Source organism: Astyanax mexicanus, chromosome 11, assembly GCF_023375975.1.
Source record: "Astyanax mexicanus isolate ESR-SI-001 chromosome 11, AstMex3_surface, whole genome shotgun sequence".
Classification (NCBI taxonomy): Eukaryota; Metazoa; Chordata; class Actinopteri; order Characiformes; family Acestrorhamphidae; genus Astyanax; species Astyanax mexicanus.
Genome location: NC_064418.1, coordinates 8,723,678 through 8,746,136, shown reverse-complemented (window position 1 = coordinate 8,746,136; position 22,459 = coordinate 8,723,678). Strand labels below are relative to the sequence as shown.

General features: G+C 41.6%; 1 protein-coding gene across 2 annotated transcripts in view; it reads right to left on the bottom strand.

Annotated features, from left to right (window-relative positions):
- Positions 1–6,722: 6,722 nt before the first annotated feature.
- The window catches only part of sema5ba (sema domain, seven thrombospondin repeats (type 1 and type 1-like), transmembrane domain (TM) and short cytoplasmic domain, (semaphorin) 5Ba), a 202,990-nt gene continuing 187,253 nt past the window's right edge, over positions 6,723–22,459 (bottom strand). For both annotated transcript variants that reach the window (XM_007227920.4, XM_049484739.1), the window contains 3 exons: positions 19,475–19,519; positions 17,061–17,266; positions 6,723–11,155 (listed from right to left, as the gene is read on the bottom strand). In XM_007227920.4, coding sequence (XP_007227982.3) covers positions 10,988–11,155; positions 17,061–17,266; positions 19,475–19,519 — 419 coding nt within the window. In that variant the 3' untranslated portion in view covers positions 6,723–10,987. The remainder of the gene's footprint in view (positions 11,156–17,060; positions 17,267–19,474; positions 19,520–22,459) is intronic.

The following is a 22,459-nucleotide window of genomic DNA, read 5'->3' as shown; positions in this document are numbered from 1 at the left end:
AAGTAGACAACAGGATCGAAAGTAATTATGAAAGGGGAGCCGGATCACACTACAGGCCAGGGACCAAAGCTCCCACTGTAATAGATCTTTGATTATGCACAGAGAATTTGATTGTACATGGCAGGGGCATGGCTGTAGGACTTGGTGACACAGACTCTTGTGTGTTATGATTGATCCTCTGGTCTCCACGTTCAGGACATTAAATCAAACATTTCATCAGATGAATCAAGACGTCTGGTACAGCTGGATTAGTAAACATAGAATTTGGATTGTGGGACATTGCAGACTGGTACAGACTGAAATGTCTAAAAGGTCTAAAAAAAAAAAATCTGTGCTTACTTTTAATATTTAGCATGAAAAGTGCATAAACGTGTTCTAATGCTGATTCTTTTATTTACACTTTTTAAATTAAACAATAATACAGGCGAGGGAGTGCTTTAATGTGTAATATTGGCACTGCTGTGCTGAAGTCTTCGATCAGCACAGCAGTGCCAATACTACATGTTATAGAACAAACCTTTAGTGTATTATTGTGATTATACCACAGTTCCAGTTCACTGTTTATTGAAAGATTTTGAGTAAAAGAGGAGTAGAAAATACAAAATGTTTGGTTCCATTATTGCTCTGATCTGTTTGTAGCTGCGCTGTTTGGCTTGTAAGCGCTGTATTGTTGCTAGGTTACCCGTATGTGGTGGAGTAATACATGAAGAGGTTCGGTTATAGTGCATTACCAGCTGATAATGGCACTCACAGAACGTCTCTCAGCCAATCACATTGCAGGGTCGAAACTAACTGTGGTATAATAAAAATTGACAAACACTTAAGGAATGCACTGTTTGATATTGGCACCCCAGTAAATAAATAAATAAATAAAAGAAATCCATTAATATATTATAATATATGACCTATTAATATATAAATAATAATATTACACATTGTAGCACAAACCTCAAAAGTATTATTCCGATTATACCACAGTTTCTTTATTGCTGTTTATTAAAATATTTTGAGTTAAAGAGGACGAGAAAATACGATCTGATTGGTTGTAAACACTCAGCGAGTAAAAAAAACTCTCTGGTCCTCTTATTTTTTCATTTGCAGTCTGGATACAAGAGTAAAAGTGTGAGATATTTTTCAAAAACGTTGCCCTGGAAAACTAATCCCATCCGGATAGGGCTTAAGTTGAGTGTTAACTGTGTGAGTGAACCATTTACCCGTCTCCCATTGTGCTTCTGTTCCCAGTACTTTTTTCATTTTTTATTATGCGGTACTGTTACAAATGAACAATTAGTCGACAATAAAATTTGGAGTTGACAAATTGATATAATCAACATTTTCGATTATATATCGACTAATCGTTGCAGCCGTACTGTTTGCAATTTAATATTTTGGTAGACATATGCTCTACTTCAATCCAGAACTGTTCCTCAAACCTCTACTGATGGAAAACGTGTTTATGAATTCTGATCTCCTCCTCAAACTCCATCTCCATCCTCCTCTCTCCACCTGCCTCATCTAGGCTTGGAGTTCCATCCCCTCCTCGTAGATCTGTGCTGGAGTGGGTCCAGCAGGCCGCTGGCTGGAGGATGGCGGCGGTGATCAGTCAGTGCCAGTCAGTCAGCAGATAGCGTCTGATTGATGTGGCCCCACGCTCATCAATAAAACCCACTTTGAGCACTTCTGAGTGATTGCAGTGGAGCGGGTGGTGCAGCACCTGAGCCAGACTGCCCTGGCACGGTTCCTCCAGCCCTGACGCTCAGCCCGGACCCCCACTGAACCCCTGCAGAGAGAACTGGCGGGGGGGCTCTACTGACGGCTGCTTTCAGCCTGAGCTCAGTGTAGTGACTAAAGGTGGGATCAGAGATTACAGAAGCTTCCTCAGGCAGTATATTAGTAGTAGAGTGTGTGTATGGCACAGACAGTCTGTCTGCATTGCTGTGTTTGGTGGTGTGAGGTTTGAATGGATTTGAGCTGCTCAGTCATGGAAACTCTCTATTCCATAAAGTCTCTCTACACTCAGACTCTAGGATTGACTTTCGTAGAAAGTTGGTTTCTCTGCGCACCATCCTCCATCTGCTGACCCTACTCTGTTATTTTATGTTGATGATGAGTTGCTGCCTTATCCCTAGTGATGCCCCAACACCAGGAATGTGAAGACTAACACATGCCTCCTCCGATACATGTGAAGTCAGACTCCGCCTCTTTACGAACTGCTGCTGATGCGGTATTACCGAGTAGCATCACAGCGCTAATGCTCTGAGGAAAGCGCAGCGACTTGGTTCAGACACACCAGCTCACAGGCGCCTTTTGCTGATGGACATCACCCTTTGGGGTGATGTGTGGAGAAAGCGCCATCTACCCACCCAGAGAGAGCAAGGCCAATTGTGCTCTCTCAGGGCTCCGGTAGCTGATGGCAAGCTGCATGACTGGGATTCGAACTGAAGATCTCCTGATCATAGTGGCAGTGCTTAGCCCGCTGGACCACTCAGTCCCCTAGTTACATAGTTATTAGAGATACTTATTATAAAGTGGGGTCAATAATTCTGTATAGGTTTCTGATGACAGAAGCAACTGTCTATCTACTGAGATTTACTCTGCAGCTTGTATGTAAAGACATACAATCTCCATTATCACATTTTGACAATTGTATTAAAACAGTAATTCAATTAACCAAATTAATTTGATTATCATCCCAGCCCTACATGTTAATATCTATGATACATTAAATCAGTGTAAAGTTTAATATACAAAACTCCACCCAGACTGGAGCTCTGTTTCAGCACCGAGCACAAGCCCGGACTGAATTCTTATCTCTAAAATGAGTCGACAAGCTATTGATCTCTACAAATCAGTCTGAAGTCTCCACGGTCTGGAACAATAGCACCGCTCCCGTCCTGATCAGAACTGGCACATCAGTCCTATCTCAGTCTGGCCAATGACAGCATGTTCAGCTCTCTCGGTGACGCTCTCGGAGAGAGATCAATTAGACTGGTTTCATGAGACATCGCGTCTGTGTAGGGGTCCTGATCGATCCCCACCTTCATTCGCTCCTCTTTCTTCTCGTCCTCGCGCTCAGTTCTTTACTGAAGAGGAGATACTGCAGATACTGCAGTCTGAGCACTAGTTATGTATCAGATAATACAAAAGCAATTGATTCACTATTGCAGTTTATGCTGGAACATTTTTATTATAAATGTTTCAGTATTATTATAAATTATTTTCAAATTAATCAATTAGTCAGCGTTTATTTCTGGCATTTCCTCCATCTCTGTTTGCTGTGAGTACAGCTACTGTTTCTAGCTTTCTCTATTCTTCGCTTCAAAATGATATAACAGGCACAGAGTGGTCCAGCAGTCTGAGGCGCTGCCACTATGATGGGGAGATTGCTGGTTCAAATCCTGGTCATGCAGCTTGCCATCAGCTGCCGGAGCCCCGAGAGAGCACAATTGGCCTTGCTCTCTCTAAAGGCGTGACTGAAGGGAGAGTGCCGTTATCAGCCGGTAATGCACTGTAACTGAAGCTCTCCATGTATTACTCCGCTACATAAAGGTAACCTAGCAACTATGCAGCGCTTACAAACCAAACAGCACAGCTACAATCAGAGCAGAAACTTGTCTAAATGAAACAGCAAATTCATTACCATATTTTTTTGTACTTTAAGGCGCACTTAAAATCCTTTAATTTTCCCAAAATTAGCAATCATCAGTGCGCCTTATAATCCGGTGCACCTTATGTATAAATTCTACCAGTCCGGTATTACGAGCAGTATAGCCACTCCACTGAAGTACAGTGTTATACAGGAGTTTCAGTGAAGTTTCTCCATCACCGAGGCTGGGGCAGTATTAGCATTAAAAAAGCTTTTAATGAATAGAGACAATGAAACAATTAATAATTAATAAATGAATGAATGAATTAATAATACAGCAGTGTCAATACTACATGTTATAGCACTCCCTCGAGTGGCACAACCACAATGTAAGTCTGTAAAAAAGATTATTCAACAATATAAAAGTATAATCGTGCGTAGTTTGATAGACTGCATATAAGTGTACCTACCTACCAATAAATAAATGCTCTGTGTTTTTATTCTTGGTTTGAGTTTATTACTCCACAATGAAAATAAATTGGCCCAATGACCATCATTGCCACATTATTTCATCAGAAAATAATGGATTTGAGAATAGATGGTGTCAGAAATTAAAAGTGTAGTTGGGAACAGGCTGAAGGGATTAGGTGGTGACAGGAGTCTAGTTGTTTTAGCAGGTGGAAGCAGGTCTAAAAATAACTTTGTTTACCTCTACTTTAGGGATTTACTGTTTAACTCAATGTACATTATATATGGATAACAATTTAACGTGAAGATTTTAGCTCTTGTACAACATTAGGTTTCAACCTGTAATATAATAATATTATAATATTGCATGGTTATATCACTGTTGAACCCCTCCCTCCCTTCCTGATTTAAACATAAAACACAAACACAGCTCTTTCTGTCCCCTATATCCTTTAAATCTAACAATAAATGGTGATAATAAAACCGTGCTATAATCATATTATACAAATGTGGGTCGTACCTTTTTAGATATTTACCAGAGTAAATAACTGTATAACTTATAGCACGTGTATTATTGCTGTTATTACTGTTATCAGCTCAGAAATTACATATTGGCACATTATCATGAACAATAAATTTGGCAATACAATAATACAGTAGCATAAAAATATCTGAGACCCTCAGGTTTAAATTTCTGTTTATAGAAGATGAACTGATCTCAAAAGACAAAAAGGGAAAGATGAAACAGATGATTGGACAACAAGCACAAGAGATTTGAGCTTTCAAATGATTGTTGAGAGAAAAAGACCTTTGTAAAGATTTATCAAACTTTGGATTGGTGGTCCATTGTTCTTCTCCACAAACATGATGGTCATCAAAAGACAAACTTCCTTGCATTCTCATCACAACCTCAAACGATCAAAAGTTCTGGAACATCTACATTTGGAACATCTAAGTGAAAAGCCTGAAAACTAAGCTTTCTGAAAACAAGTCCTGTGGACTGAGAAAGTCAGAAGAGACATCATAGAGGAGCTTTGGTGCAAAACTAAAGAATCAAACATGTCTTGACTCAATAATTACATTAGGTGTAAATAGTGTAAATCTTTCAGGAGCAGGAGTCTGAACTTCCAGCTACTGGCAGTAGAGCTGTAACACCCAGGACTGGTCAAAACTCCTCTCCTTAACTTTCTCTACAACAACAAACAGCGTCCGACACTGGCACTGGCCTGCGCTGAATTTCAATTGCACACGTTAACACAAGATCTGTGATACTGAGATTATCCCCAGTGTAAATAAATCTCGCCTACTTCAATGTCTGTGTGAAGACACTGTGGAATGAACATGCTGTGAGGAAGTTGGAGGTTTAAAGACTGATGCCATCCGACTGCAGATGGAACAAGACACACGCAGTAGAATGCAAAGCCTCACATCCATTTGTTCCTACAGAGGGCTCCTCCATCACTGGGGAGAAATACAGCAGAGCTGTGTCTCTGTGTCAGCACAGAATCGGATACCCTTCAAATCAGTATAGCCAAGCCAGCAAATTCCTCCGCAAACAAATGGGGTTGTGTGACAGTCTGGCTGAAAGCAGATACAGAAACATGACAAAGACCTGTCTGATTCTGACAGAGACAGTCAGTGTGAAAAGCCTTACCTTATACAGTCAGGGAGATGGAGCACATCAAATGTAGCCTGGACTAGGCCTTGGTATCATTTTACAATTTCTGAAACTGATACGATACTTTTAATTCAATACAGATACTTTTTTTGATACCTTTAAAAAAATACAAAAATCTACAACTATTCTCACACAGCATATTTATTTAACAGCCGGCATAAGAAATCTCGTTCTCATACTGGATTCAATTCAGTTTTTCTTAAGAAATATGAACATAAAATGCTTGCTTTCATTAATTCACAATAATTTCTAAAATTTTGACAATAACGATAATAAATGATATTTGGCGTTGCTCAAAAATGTGTTTGTAAAAGTTTATATCGAAATAGTATCGCTTATTAAAGAATAATAATTGATTGCTTAATACATTAATGGATTAATGGATATTTAAGGATTTTTTATTTATTTACTTAAAACAAACAAAAACATTAAATATCAAAATATCAATATCAAAGAGTGCACATATTTCTTGAAAACTTATTAATGGGTATTTAAATGGAGATAAAATAATCAGCATTAGATTGGCCAAATTTAATTATATTTATATTAGTAGAGTTAATCACTAATTAAACATTAATTAAAATCATGATTCATTTGTTTAAATGCTGGTAGTTCCTCTGAGAGAGAGAGAGAGAGAGAGAGAGACTAAGAGATGTCAGTATAGGTAAATGTGTGGATGAATATTCAGAAGTAGACTCAGACTTTAGAGCACTTCAACATGTTTACCTTGCTGTGGCCCTCTCTCTGCATTTGACATGTTTATGTGTGTATCATGCAACAAGTATCGAATATAATCACAGTTTTTTTAGACCTTACGGTACTCTGTAGTTCCGAGACATTTCAGTGTTTGCCTTTTTTAAACATTGAAATTTGATACCCAGCCCCAATTCTGACACAGATTGTTTGTTTGAAAAGCCTTACCTTGAAAAGCAGCCTGGACTGATATGTTGGCAGGGATGAGCAAGAAAAGAACGAGTCTGATCAGGTTAGTCTGAGTTGGCATCATGGTTTATTATCTTTTACAATGTACAATATACAAAAATATAGAGTACCAAAAAATTCACAGTGTCTAAAAGGCAGTGATTACAGTCTACATCACATATCTAACAGTACCACCAGGTCAGTTGCATAGAAGGGCACCGAGCCTTGCGGGGATGGAGCGCATCATTTGGTCGTCTGGGCTCTGTCCTGTCCGGCGGCGGCAGAGCTCCTCGGGACGGGGGGGAATTAATAATAATAAACTCACACTCAGCAAACGGGCTTAAACTGATCTGCCACACTGTATAGACTAGAGGGATTTTCTGCGCTCCAGGGAACGCAGGATAAGCGGGTTGTGTTCTTTCATATTCAGCATGAACAGAAACGGTTGTCGTACTCAGTGCTGGAATAGTCAGGCCGCTAATTTCGTCTTGTTAAGCAGGAAGGTAAATACCATGCCTCTGCAAATGAGATGTGCTGCTGAGCCTCACAGCGGAGGTGTTAAATTGAAATCACAGAGGACTCCAGGCCTTGTTATGCATCTGCAAAATAACACAGCAGTTGACTTTACAGGATTTAGTAGGTTGGGCATCTTTCTGAGTAATTGCATGAGACACTTGATAATGCGATCCCATCAAAATCTGGGGATTAATTGCTTGTGAAATCATTGTTATACATAACATGTATAAAAGTATCCTAATATACTGTGTAATTCTGTGTTTAGTTTAGCTCAGTAGTTAGAGGTGTAACGATATACTCATTACTCTGGTCACGAATTGATTCACAATTTTTAACAGGTGTGAATTGTCAAAGTGAAGTGTAAACAATAGAGGTGTAACAATGTACTCAGATAATTACCAATATTTTGCTTAATAACTTAGTTACCAATTATTGTCAAGAAATGGTTTAAAAGAGTGTAATATATTCGTATTCAACATCGTGGCCGACTGAACTTGAACTTGGAGAACTATAATATTTTCATTCATTCATTCATATTTTTTTAAATGATTAATTTATTTGTTCTTTTTTGCTATGCTTTTTTTTCATTGACTTGATTCCTCATGTAATTTAATTGTGCTCCTAATTGTGGGTTTGTATGATTGGGGTAGACAAAAAAATCCACAAACAAAAAGTTTGTTTTCTACTTTCTTGTAATGTTGTGTTATGTTTGCTTTTGTTCTCACTCTAAAATATAATAAAAAAGGGTCTAATAATGATTATATTTAATTTAAAAAAATGCTGTGCATTCAGTACACTGAAGAATGTATAATCACGTGTTGAATTAGTTGCAATTAATTACAAATGCAGTATATTATGCATTCAGCTCTTGTAATACCTGCTTACAAGATCATTGAAATCTTCCCTAAACTGAAGGGTTACAATAACACCATTTCAGCTACTTTAAAGGGCCAATAACCTACATGATTTTTGTATTTGATGTATTTGTACACTAATGCAATTTTCTGCCCTTCAACCCTCAGATTTAAAGAGGTTGTTTCTGTTACTGTAAGACATTTATACTGGATGATATAAGATAAATGAGCTCTGTTCTGACTGACTGTTCTGCATTGTCTCTTATTTAAAAAGCACACAGAGCTAAAATTCTGAAGCTGAAGCTTCTGATAACAGTACTATGAGTGGGCTTATCACCTAAACTGTGGTAAGCTGAATAGGCGTGGATATGTAAATGAGTTAGTAATTGAGTTAGATCTAGGGTGTAAAAGGTATGTTTTAAGAACTCAACAATATTTACATATTTACATTTACATACTACATTTTAGGCATCACCAAGTGATTAAAAATGTAATGTTTAATAACATCTTAACTAGTGTCAATTAATAATTAGTTGAAAATTTCTGTTAAAAGTACTGTTAATTAATGTACCCTTATTTTTTTTCTTAATGGTTTGTTTACAGTTTTGTTAAATGCTAGAAAATCTAGAATGTATTACTGACGCAGCAGTGAAAAGTCTGTAAAAAGACTGATGGGCTAAAATTTCTGAAGAATCAATTGTCTTTACCCCACCTTCCCGTGGTAAAACTAAGCATAATTGAACTAAAATAAAAAAAACAACATGTTTCAGATATTAAGAAGTCAAATGCTCAATTTCACCTCTTAAAACACATGATGTTATATTGGGTCAGATATGTCAGATTTGCCCACATATCATCCTTAAAGCACAAATCTTGAGAAGCTTGGATTTTCTACTGCTGCAGAGCAGTTGGCTCGAGACTCAATGACCGGCTCCATCCCCACACTGTCCCTAGAGTTGGTATATACACAGCTGCTGCACATTATCTTACAACTATAAGGCTTTAAAAAAAACAAACAGTGTTAGCTTTACACTATGCATGTACATTACACTAACCTTTATGTGTCGTAGTGGGGCATTACCTGTATACAAATCAAGCACTCGTGCTTAGCTTAACTAAAAAGCACCACTGACAGCATTCATTTGACAAGCATAATAAAATAGCTTCGTTCTTCAATGCCCTTTACAAACCAAGCTCGCTATAAATAATACCACACCCCAGTGAGAATCACCATATCCAGAGAATATCCTCTTCCCTCTGTAATGATGTTTGTGTGAGAAATACGCGTGTGAGTACAGAACCGTGCGTCACTCAATGCAATGTTGATGGGATGAATATTAAAATTCTGTTTTGTATGATCCCACTGGATATTTTTATACTGTAAAAAATATAAGCCTGTAATATGAGTCACGCACACACACACACACACACACACACACACACTGGCACACTCACACACATTCCCGCACATCAAATTACTGTGAAAACAGCTTTGTTATTTCTGATTAAGCCAGGGATCCTCTGCTCTGATTTGCTGCTGTTATAAGAGCCTGAAGGTTGATTCGATTTGTGAATATTTGATACTTTGAACAAATAATGATGTATAACTTATCCCATACTGAAAATAATGATGATTAATTATATATCTGCTCTATACAGTAGAAAATATGTGTCTATATATATATATATATGAGAAAAAAAATGTGACAATGATCAGTGCGCCATTCGCCACCACACTGTTGGAATTCTTACTTTAAATAAACAAACAAACCCTAACAAAGTCCATCTATCCTATTTCATGTCAAAACAAACTGTCAAATAAGCCCCTCTTTAAAATAATCTTAAAAAAAAAAAAACAAGTGCCAAGCTATCAGTATTTTCTACATTGTTTCATATTAAAATATAGTCCACCTTGGTCCAAGCTTATCGTATTTGATACGACCACCAAGGCGTTCAGTATTCAGTAGGTTCAGAAGTTGTGTAGATGAGGTCCAAACGTACTCCATCCATCCGAGAGATAATAAAAACATGTAGTGGAGTGTAGTAGAGGGTCAAAGTGGACTCTAAAGCAAGCAGGCATCACTGGCGTTCCTATTGCTCCTTCTCCAAAAACTCCACAGGGTCACATTTGGTCTGCATTCCTCCTCTTCCTCTGGTAGCTTGGTGGCAAACTTACCATTTTACTTGACCAATGATTAGGTTCAGTGTTGTTCATAAAGTGTGGTATCTGCAGGTGCTGCATATCTCAGTGATATCTCAGTGCATTAGTCCTCTAGCTGTAGCTCGTAGTCTTACAAAGGCTTTATATCCACAGCCTGCGAGAGGAACTTCTTCTCGGTGTCTTGTTACATTTGCGCTCGGTGATAACACAAGCTTGCTCAATAACAGACGACTTAACAGAGTAAGCATCGATCCCTTTCTTTAGCCGTGTTTCTCTTGGTCCGTTCTCTTGCTGCAGTAGTTGTGGACACAATCCAAAGTTTCCAAGTGTAGACAGAGGCTTGAGTCTTGTTCTGTTGAGTGCTGGACTGTTGAGTGCTGAGTGTGATGTGACATAAAGAGAAGCCTACAGTGTCCGTTCAGCAATTCTGCCACAGACTATCCTCGGTCAGGAGTTCCACAGAGACAGATTTAGTGATTTAAATACGAGACATCAGTGTAGCTACACAATCTTCCTTGAAAGGCATTCCTTGGAAATAAGTACCATTTGAAATGCTGTACTTGGTCCGTGTACTTGGTCCTTTTTTTGTTTCCATCAGAGACTTTTAACCATGATTTAGATGGCATGCTCTTGTCCTCCGAGTGCAGGGAGTCGGGAGGCGGAATGTTCCAGAAGAGCATCACTATCCTCAGGTGCTGAGGGAGCTTGGGGGATGCTCATGGTTTAAGAGTTTAGAGAAGAGGGGTGCTCAATAGTGTCAGTCCCCCTTTTATACCATGGCTTTGGAGGTGCAGGTAAAAGTCTCAGCTGTGGTTGTAGTTTCTGCAGGGCGAGGGCGAAGAGTCAGGCCGGTAGTCGTATTTACCCAGCGCTGCGGGGTAGTAGGTGGTGGTGTAGACGTTGGTCTGTTGGAGCGGTGATGGGAAGAAGTTGGTTCTTTCGTCTGGCAGAAGATTGTTCTTGTTCAGCGTCTGGAGAGGGCAAGAGAAGAAAAAGAAAAGAACAGTCATTTAAAAGCACAAGGCTAGAGAAAGAGCCACCAGTCAGACTCTGGGCTGCCATGTGCAACAGATGGTAAGGTCCTTCCATAGAGAGCCCTCTCATGCCTTTGAGCAGAAGACAGTTCAGGGTCACGAGTGTGAGCTCAGTGTGCCTTATCCAGCCAGCTCTATAAATATCGATAGCGCCTCAGAATGACACTCGCAGTGGAGCAGCTGAATAATTCAAAAGCAATAGACTTGCAGGTCATGGATGGAAGTTGCATGTGAACGCTCGCCGGCGCTCTTGAGAAATGTAATTTATCTCAACAGCAGCAAAGCAGCGGCAGCCCGGTAATTGGGGAAAAAGTATGCAACGCTCAGCAGTGATTGTAATGACTCAGGCTGGATGAGAGTCTCTGAGCTACAATGGCATAATGCAAAATATAATAAACAGCTGCTTTTGTGAGACTCTAAGACCTTGCTGCTGGGCTCATAAGCAGCTCCCAATCAGACGCATGTATACAAACAAACACAGACTTATCCCTGTGTGAGAGATGACAGCCAGGAGAATGCAGGTTTATTATTGTCATTATTATTTGTATTATTATAATCTGTGTGACAGAAGTAACAGTGTGCATTCTGATGTTCAAGGATATCTGAGCAGAGCTACTGAACATTTAGTTATTTGCAATAAAAATATAGGACAAAATAAGTTTGGTCAGTATCGAGGTAAGGATAGTACTGTTCACAGGTCTAAGACCAATCTTCATTTACTATGTATTTAGTATTTGCAATACAAACAGCCATTGAATACAAAATACTAAATAGTAGAAATACTTTTAAGTATCATTTTAAGAATAATTTTTCAGATATAAAATTTTCTTGAACATAATTACAGAGGTTTCCTGAAGATGGAGAATGTGACTCCTAACAGCCATTCTGAAAGACCTGACAGACTGTCAAAACTCTTGCGTCCATATGCGAGGTTAATCGAATTTATATGGATAAGTGAATTGAATTACTGTTTGAAAAACTGAGATTGTTTTGTAATCATATATTTGAAGAATATTGAGATAATTTTTTACAATGTTGACCAGCAATATCAAACAGATATCGTCACGGTTCGCAATGAAGAACCTAGTATTTTTTGCAAACAAAAGTTCCTGGTTCTGGAACCTATTTTTGTTAGTGAAAATGTGGCAAACAGTTTAAAATTAGGTTCGTGAACCAAAATGGTGTCGGTTCCACATCTATGAAAAAGCGCTATGTGAGAAAATGACAGAACAGTAAATTATATCCATAGATATATTTGGAAATAGGAAGCTATTAAGATCTTTTAGGTTCGCTGTAGGTATACTTTGGTGTGATTATGTATATTATGGCCGTCTCTAGAGGCATTATCTGTCACGTGGTCCCTGTCTGTTCTCGTGTTTCTGTGTTTATTTACCTTTTTCTGTGCCTGTCTCTGCTTGTGCCTGTGAGTGTGTCTCCCACGTGATCCGTGCTCCTCAGTGTTTCTTGCCCTCACCTGTGTATCATTTGTAACTCCGCCCCTTAGCCCCAGGTGTTCTCTGTTTCCCGTGTGTGTTACACTATTTATAGTCCGTGCTCCCTTTCCCTCGTGTCGGTTCTTGTGCTTTGTTAGCCTGTTGTGGTTGCGTCTCTGTTCTCCATGTTTCTTGTTTTCTGTTTAGTTTCCGTTTATTTGTTTATTTTTGTCTTTTGTTATCTGTATAATAAATACACTCGCATTTGCATCCGCTCTCCTCGTCCCTCCTTCACGCACCCTGACAGAAGAACCGACCAAGCAATGGATGCAGCGAGTGGCGTCTACCTGGGATCCAGATTGGCGATCCGCCGCTCCTCCCTTTCTCGCGGCGTGCTGGAGGAGCAGCCCTCTCTTAACTCCTCAGCTAGCCGGCGCCGGAGGAGGAAAAGACGGCAGCGGCATTCTCAGCGCTCCCGCTCGCCTGAGGAGGACCCTCTCAAGGGGGGAGCACTTTTTGGGGGGGCGCACCGTGTTGGCAGGGACGCAGGTTGTGAGGAGTCTTATTTCTGGGATTATGTAGACTTCCTCACACCTGCGTCCAGCTCGGAGGAGGAGGAGGAGGGAGATTACCTCCCAACACCAGCCCGTCGGCCGTTGCCTCCAGGGGCAGTTCTGCCTCCCGCATGCCTCTGTCCGCCCTGGTTCCTGACCGGCGACCCAGCGCCCTCCGAGCCGGAATTCACCGGCGACCCAGCGCCCTCCGAGCCGGAATTCACCGGCGACCCAGCGCCCTCCGAGCCGATCTTCACCGGCGACCCAGCGCTCTCCGAGCCGGACTGCAGCGGCGACCCAGCGCTCTCCGAGCCGGACTGCAGCGGCGACCCAGCGCTCTCCGAGCCGGACTGCAGCGGCGACCCAGCGCTCTCCGAGCCGGACTGCAGCGGCGACCCAGCGCTCTCCGAGCCGGACTGCAGCGGCGACCCAGCGCTCTCCGAGCCGGACTTTAGCGGCGACCCAGCGCTCTCCGAGCCGGACTTTAGCGGCGACCGAGCGCTCTCCGAGCCGGACTTCGGCGGCGACCCAGCGCTCCCCGCGCCGGACTTCACCGGCGGACCAGCGCTCCCCGCGCCGGACTTCACCGGTGGACCAGCGCTCCCCGCGCCGGACTTCACCGGCGGACCAGCGCTCCCCGCGCCGGACTTCACCGGCGGACCAGCGCTCTCCGCGCCGGACTTCACCGGCGGACCAGCGCTTCCCGCGCCGGACTTCACCGGCGGACCGGCGGTAAACGCACCTACTCCTGTGCCCGTGGCTCCCGCCGCCACGCCCACTCCCAGGCCCCGCCTTTCCAGGCCTGCTCCGAGGCCCCCTGACTTTGCCCCTTGTGGTGTACCCAGGCTGCCCCCACAGACTTTTTCCAGCCCTGGGTACCCATCTATGTTTTTTGTGCCCTTGTCTCTTCCTGTCATGGTTCCAGTCTCTGTCTATGTTCCAGTCTCTGTCACTCGTGGTTTTTCTGTTCCAGTCCCTGTCACCGTGTTTGTTTCTGTCCCTCTTACTGTTTTCATCCCGGTCCCTTTGCCCAGTAATGTCCAGTCCCCGTTTTCTGTTCAGTCTCCTCTCAGGTGTCCTCTGTTCTAGTCTTGTGTTTTGTTTTGTTTTTCGGTTTCCACCCTCTCCTGACCGGCTCCTGGGGGTTTGTTTTTTCGCGCCCCAGGAGTTGCGCGTTAAGGGGTGGGTTCTGTCACGTGGTCCCTGTCTGTTCTCGTGTTTCTGTGTTTATTTACCTTTTTCTGTGCCTGTCTCTGCTTGTGCCTGTGAGTGTGTCTCCCACGTGATCCGTGCTCCTCAGTGTTTCTTGCCCTCACCTGTGTATCATTTGTAACTCCGCCCCTTAGCCCCAGGTGTTCTCTGTTTCCCGTGTGTGTTACACTATTTATAGTCCGTGCTCCCTTTCCCTCGTGTCGGTTCTTGTGCTTTGTTAGCCTGTTGTGGTTGCGTCTCTGTTCTCCATGTTTCTTGTTTTCTGTTTAGTTTCCGTTTATTTGTTTATTTTTGTCTTTTGTTATCTGTATAATAAATACACTCGCATTTGCATCCGCTCTCCTCGTCCCTCCTTCACGCACCCTGACATTATCTGAACACACCAGCTGCTCTCTCTTTACATTGAGTTAACCGAACAATTGACCAATTTAAATGACTTGCTCACACTGTTGAGGAATTAAGCTCCAAAATAAGCCTTCAGTTTCTGCCAGAAACGACCTGCGAGGATGATTACAGAGTTTGAATTCTTGCATCTCAGCAGCTTAATTGAATACTCGATTACTCGTGGACATCGCGAGACAGGAGTTGTATCTTGGAGCTGTTGGGATGAGCAGCTGGGGTTTGTCTTCGCCGCTTGGTGACATTAGATTCTTCATTCTAATTAAAGCATGTCTCTCGCCGGATGCTTCTCATCACACCTATCAGCGACTGCCACCTCTGCTTCTGCCGTCTGCGGACAGACAAGCCTAGAGGCGTCTGTCGGAGACGGCTGGAGCAGCTGCCACTCCCCCATTACTTACGCTAACTCACATCGCCTTAGTTACTTGCGTCCAGGCCTCAAGACCTCGTAATGAGCTTAGAGCGAGCAGCGGGCACGGAGCAGATCGATGGAAGTGGCGGCTACGGGTGCGCACAGGTGTCAGAGCAAGGACACGAGGTGGGGGGAGAGCGAGCGGAGCCCAACTAATTGGATGGGCTCAACAATCAGTCACAACCAGCTGTGGGAGTGCACTGGCCGGCTGCTGCTTAAACAGTCTAATGGAGCCCATTAATAAAGACTGAGTGTGTGCCAGGAGCTGCATGGTGCTGGGAGAGGCAGCTAAACAAGCCGCCGTAGGGAGAATGAGAAGCACCTCTCATCTGCAGGCGATCGCATATTTCAAAGCTCAAACATAACAAACGATGGTCATAGTCTAGCTAAAAAAACATATTAATGAAAGTTCGATGCAGTTTTTCCACAGTCCTGACCAAGTTTAGGCTTCAAAAGTCTGCCACTATTCTTGTGTGCTCTGCTTTTCCATCTTGGCTGGATTTTCAATAGGCACCTTTATTTTTAATACATAATACATATTTTTATACATATATCTATATGTATGGTACAGCTACGTTTGAAATGGAGGACTGAAAGAAAAAGCAAAATAAAAGCCTGCAAAACTGTGCTTGAGTAATTGGTGCCTGTTTTTCAGAGCTGCCAGTGGGAAAATTGCGTTGTGTTATGAGAGACTTTCCATATTTCAATAAACCAAAGATGCCTCAGGACGGTACAAAATTGGAAGGTTGGGAGTTAAAGGAGAAATCTGGTGTAAAGTGGACTTGGGGTTGTATTAAAATATGATAACTAATAAAAATAACTTTTGTTAAATAGCCCAACACGCTCACAATGCTTGTGATATGGACCTAGCCTTGCCTATGCAAAGGGACTGTGTGTATAAACAGTGTTTTTAATAAACTGTGCAATATTTCAGTGCATCATTATAAATGCCCGCGGATGTCCTCAGAATTCTACCAATGATATGTGGAGCTACTTTGAGCTTGTTATTGATGTAAAAATAGTGATTACTTGGCATGAGCAACTCCATGCCCCTACCACTAGCATTGTAAGTCTGTGGGGCTGTATGTGTAACTGTTTTAAATAGCTCTTTAGTAAAAAAAAAAAAAAAAAAAAAAAGAAGTTATTTTTGCCTTACCATACCCTTATCTGATTACACTGGTTTTCATAAAAAATACCATGTTTTTGATCCCACAACCCCGTAGCAGTTTTTGGATTGGTTCACTCATTAACTCATTTACTATTCACAGTGAACTGACTAAGAAACAACTGAACAAACAAACAAAAATAGTTTGTGCTGCTCTGAGGATGTCTGCCACAACACCACCGCACTGCATTTTGGTATACATTTCGAATCTAAGCATACAATGTCTGAACGCTACATTTTTTTGTAGTTAATAGTGAACTATATAGGGAATATAATTTACTGTTGATATGTCAAACAGCACTACAACATGATTGACACCATATAGCGAACTATTTCTCTAATATGGGGGGATTTCTAACCCAGCTATAGCTTCTTAATATCAAAAAAAAAAAGAAAATTTGAGATCTTCAAAACTCAGACATCTGTATAAAATAATAATGATTTTTACTTTTTCCCCCACATAGAGGATTTTGTTCATCTTCAGCAATTGAAGCCACACTCTGAGCTGCAGAGAATGATGGTACGGCTGTTTCTGCTTGAAGAGTGGATCAATTTCCCACCAAAAAATGTCTTGAAGCTTACATAAAAGAATTCCAAGAAGGGTCAATGTATCTCTGAGGCACAATAATCTGTGACTTGGCATTGAACTCCAGGGATTGGCTCTCACCTTAAACTCCATGGGTGTGTACTTCTCGTTCTTTGGCGTGGTGTTTCCCTTGTAGTTGAGGTGATTAGGAGTAGTAGGGTGGATGACGGCAGACTCTTGTGAGGGTTTGTGGAAGCGCTGGCAGTACACGTATACCAGGAAGGACAGCAGGCCTGCGCCCAGGAAACATGACACACCGGTGGCTATCAGGTGCAGCAGAGTGAAACCTGGGGAAAATGACGATAACCAAGGTTAACACGAAGAGGGCAGTGTTTTAAAAAAAGATATATCATTTGTCTACAAGTCGCTGCAATGAACTGTCACTCTTATCCACACTTTTGTCCCCCTTAACCTGCACATCGTGAGCCGGAATTCATCCGCAATAGTCATAACAGGGGGAAAAATGGCACTCTGTTCCTCATTACTAGCCCAATATGTCTATAACAGTCATCACAGTGTTCCGTCGGGCAGGAGGCAGGTGCTGGAGAGTGTCGGAGTGACTGGAGCCGTGCTGAGGCTCAGTGCTCTGATTAGTGGGGCAGTCATATCGCCGGCCATGGCTGTAATGAGTATGTGAGGAGAAGGAGTGAAGAGGGTGCCATGCTAGTGCTCTGCACTGCTTTAATTGGCTGCTGAGCCCACCAGAGAGAGAGAGAGAGAGAGAGAGAGCGCCGCTCTTCGGGGACGCTGGGTAATGAGCTGCCCATGGCTGGCTCTGGACGCTACCTGGAGAGAGTTCAAATTGGCATGGCGGTGCCGTCTCTGAGGGCAGCAGTCACCCGCCATGACCAGCCCAGCATCACTGGCCTACAAACCACTGGCCGGCCTGGCTGCCTCCCTTCATATGCATAACACCCTTCAAAAGGTCAGAATCACCTGCCGTTTTAATCATCTGTATTATTCTAGTCTTTACAATGTCAGTGGGAATGTTAGGTTTGAGTTGTGTGTTGTTTGAACATCTTCAATAATAATGCGTAATACAAATAGCCTGACTATCTGTATTAGAGAGAGCATTAATGACAACTTAGTAGATATATGTTTTATACTGTATATTAAAGCAATTCAGTCAGTAGAATAAATACAAAAATAGTATTCCATACATCATGTTAAAGGAGAATTTGATTTTAGTCAATGTCAAAGAGGCCTTCAGTTGCTTAGAAGTTATCCTTTGTGACCTCATTGACTATTGTGACCTCGCCTTGCTTTTTGAGTGATCTTTGTTGGCGACCACTCCCGGGAAAGGGAAACAATAGTCTTTAATTTCGTCCAACTCTGGATTGGTGAAGTCCAAACTGTTTTTTTATCCTCTTCCATCCTAATGAGCATCAACAGTATTTTTTCATCAGTCAAACATCTTTTTTTCTGAAGTCCTTAGAAATCGCCTTTGTTTGTGCAATGGTAAACTTCCATACACATGTGTGATAAAGAGAAGACTTTGATAGATTCTTGTTCTATAAATAAAACAGGCTCCACCCACTCTAATTTCACCTTCAAAACTAACTGCTACCTCTAGAGGTTCAGAACAGAGGTTCAGAAATAAAACAGAAATACCATACAATACCATACAAACTTCGTTAAAAAGACTGTAGACAATTATATTGAATGAAATAACAGTAGAGTATGTTTAATAAAACCAACAACTTGAACTGACAATATAAAAAACTAAGGTGGCTGCTAGAGTGTTGAAGTGTGGTTGCAAAGGTACGCCATTCCAGTGGAAATAGAAACATTGTGGAATTCAAGACGTTAACTTTAAGCTTCTAAATCTTCTCAATTGTTTCGAAATAATCTACATTTCTTTTCTTTGTACACAATTTGGACTACATTTGTGCTTTCTACTCATTAAACATGACTGGCGTATCCATTTAGCTTTGTTCTACTCCTTTACACAATGGTGATTTCATCTCCAACGCTTTTGGCTTCACATTTCTGCAAGCATTGATTCCAAGCTTTTGAACAGCGGTGTATATTCATGTGAAGGTGTGGTTGGAGCGCAGGTGGTGCTGGCAGGCTGGAGCTTTGGGGAGCAGGGAGCGCAGAGCGTGGAGAATGGCCTCAGCTCAGGAGCAGTGGAGCGGTGGCGTGTGAAGGGCCCGGCTTGGCCCTGCGCTCTACTCCTCCTCTTCTTCTTGTTCTTCTTCGCTTCTTTCAGCTCTCATTTCCATTACTGAGAGTCTCGTGAGCAGCAGAGAGACTCCATTACCTCCTGAGGTCTGCATGAATGAGTGGGGATGCAGGAACACACACAATGTTGTTCACACAATAGTACATACATGCTTGCACGTGGACACACACGTACATACGTGCAATTTTTTTTTTTTTCTCGTGCGGCCACATAAACACACAAACACATGCACGAGCGCGAGTGCATGCCGTCACTCGTCCACCGATGTGAATCGACACACACCTGAAAACACTCTGGCTGATGCACTTACCCCCACACTGCTGGTCCTTATCGTAGCCAGATGCAGGCAGAATCACTGCGGAGAGATAGAGAGAGAGAGAGAGAGAGAGAGAGAGAGTTACAGCCAGAATGCCAATCACCGCTGTCCTCTGCTCACTGCTCTGAAAGCCAACGTTCCTGGAACTGGGGCAATGCATAGAGGAGCGATGACAGTAACACAGCAGCATGTCAGAGAGATAGACTCCAGCACTGCAGCCGGGGAACCACCGATAAAGTAGAGAAAATAACATCAAAGCCACATTCATTGCTATGGAATTTATTCCCATCTTGCCTCAAATGAGCACCACAATGCTATTTAAATCTAAATTAATGGCAAGATTTATTTGCTTTCACAGGGTTCACATGACATGATTCTAGCCCAGTCTTTTAGTCGCCGATAGTTTTGCTTTCTTGTTTGGTGTGAACTATTAAAAGACGTCTGCCAAACCATTGCCGAGTGATCATCGACAAGTCGCAGACGCCCAGCAAATATCAAGCATGTTTAATATCTGATCCAGTTGGTGACTGGGAGCTACCTTCAGTCCATGGGATCACGTAGAAACAGAGAGAACCACCAGTCCAAAATCATTTATGGAGACTTTCTCTTTCACTGTTATATCAGTAAATGACACTAGAGTTAAACACTAGAAGGAGCTTTCAAGTGAGTCCTATATGAATATGGGTGAATGGAGCTCAAAGCTAAAACCTGTTCTGAGTATTTCTTTAATTTTAGAAACAGAATAATGTATTTTACTTAAGAAGCAAAGTATGTGTGCCTGTATATTTCTTTTAAAATCTTTCCACAGTAAACAGGGTTTACACAGTACAAGACAAGAAACTAGCATCTCTGCTTCTGTGAGTTAAATGACAGGTTGGTAATATGATGCTGGAGATTAAAAGTGCTCCAAGTAACTGCAGTTAAAACCCTTAAAAGATTATGTATGTTGTACTAAAACATTTGATATAGTTCTGTGTTGAGAACTTAGTTCAGTACATAGTTCAGTATATAGCTGATCAACATTTATAAACTCTGATTTCGCTCAGTTAATCCATATGAGCCCATTCATTTTGGACTCACTTCAAGTGGGTATTCTCTGTATGGCATTGCTAGTTCTCACGTGCATTTAGTTATGGAGTGTAATGAAGAGTGTTTTTGGAGAGCAGCCAGATCTGTAATTCAAAGCACATTCACCTCTCATCCCTCAACATCCATAACACACAGAAACCGGTTTAGATGACTTTTTAGATGTTTTATTGCCAATTCCTTCTACAAAACTAATTATCTCATCTCAAGACTTGAGGTTAGCGGTAACATTAGCATTCCACCTGAAGGTGGTCTGCGGTAAGGCCCGCACGGTCGGGTGATCAGATCTCGCTTTCTCACAGCTGCAAACGAGTCAAAGGGAGTCCATTATAATCCCATTCCTCCGCTGTGCTTTTTAAAGCTGATCTCGAATACCAGCAAAAAGAAGTGGATATTCATCCAGCCTGGCAGTCGGAGGATGTGAACGTGAAGAGTGTAGACTTGTTTTAATTGAGATGCAAAAAAATCTCCTTGATTAATTTTCAGGTAAAATTGCCCTCTCTCCTCACCGTTCAAGAGACCTTGCGATTTCAAATGTGTCTGCCCAAAATTGGAGTGAAATTGGATGTGAGCCTGCGTTGTGACATAACATTAATATTAATTACAGTGCCTGATTCACTTGGTATTCCGCTCGGCTAACCTCTGTTCTAGCAGGCTGCGAGCGATCAGTCCTCCACTTATAAAACTCGTTTTCACTTCACCGGCAAGAGTGATGAATCAAAGCAAGTAAACACATTACAGCTAATCTATCTCAAAGCCAACAGTGGATTTTGAAGGGATGTAAAAATATATGATTATTTAATAGGCACAAGAGTGAACTACACAACAGCAAATTCATTGGCTGTCAGGCTAAAGCCTTTTGGCATGCGGAAGAGTGCTCTGATTGCTCTGTTCGGGATTTGGTGAAGTGGCAATGGAATACTGGATGCATCTGTTTAAGTGGGTATGTTCAAGCACATAAGGCCTTGTGTACAAGTGTGTGTGTGTGTATCTGTTCTTGTAAACCTTCAAAAATGTTAAGGGCCTTAAAGCGTTTCTTGAATGATGCCACAGACAAACCATTTTTAAAAATAGTAAAAAAAAATGCACATTCGTAAGATTGTTTTTTGGTTTATGCACACCTATAGTTTGTTTGCTCTGGTCTGAATTAGTTTCTGAAGTTTGTAAATTTGGATTTGGTTTGTTTTCACACAGGGAAAATCCAGTCAATGGAACAATGTGATTACTGGTCAGTCCTGTTTGGATTGGGGGAAAGAAGGTAAATACAGTAAGGAGGTCCTTGTGCTCTGGTCTACTGTATTTTTCTGTGATGCTTAAGCTTGGAGCAATGACAGAGATGGCATTTGTACAAAGCTATAGTTTATTATCTGGCCAATAAACCAGATTAAACTACACCTTGTGGAATACAACTGATAGCTGGGTTGATGGATCTTCAAGGTGTTTTTTTTTGTTTAACTGGACCAATACCACCTTCTCTCCAGGGCGTCAGTTTGGTTGTTTTTGTCCACATCTGTATTTATACTTGCTCAATTGACTTGCATGAAGGCTGAAAACAAATCTGATGAGGCCAACTTAAACTAAAAAGGGCAGGAGTGAACATGCTGTAAGCAGTTTGTCTTATAATGTGACCAAAAGTAGTAGTTCTAAGGCTTCAAAAGAATATGTAACATGAAAAAGTACATTTTTAGCATTAAACTGTATACTTACTTACATAAATACATACTAAATGTACTATTTTGAAACAACTTAAGTATATTTAAATAGTAATTAAGCTATAGTTAAATACAACATAAAAGCATTTGACTGTATATCTAACTTACCTTCATCTATTTTTAAAACACTTGAAGTATATTGTAAATGTACTGGTTTGCATATTGATGCACATGTTGTGTA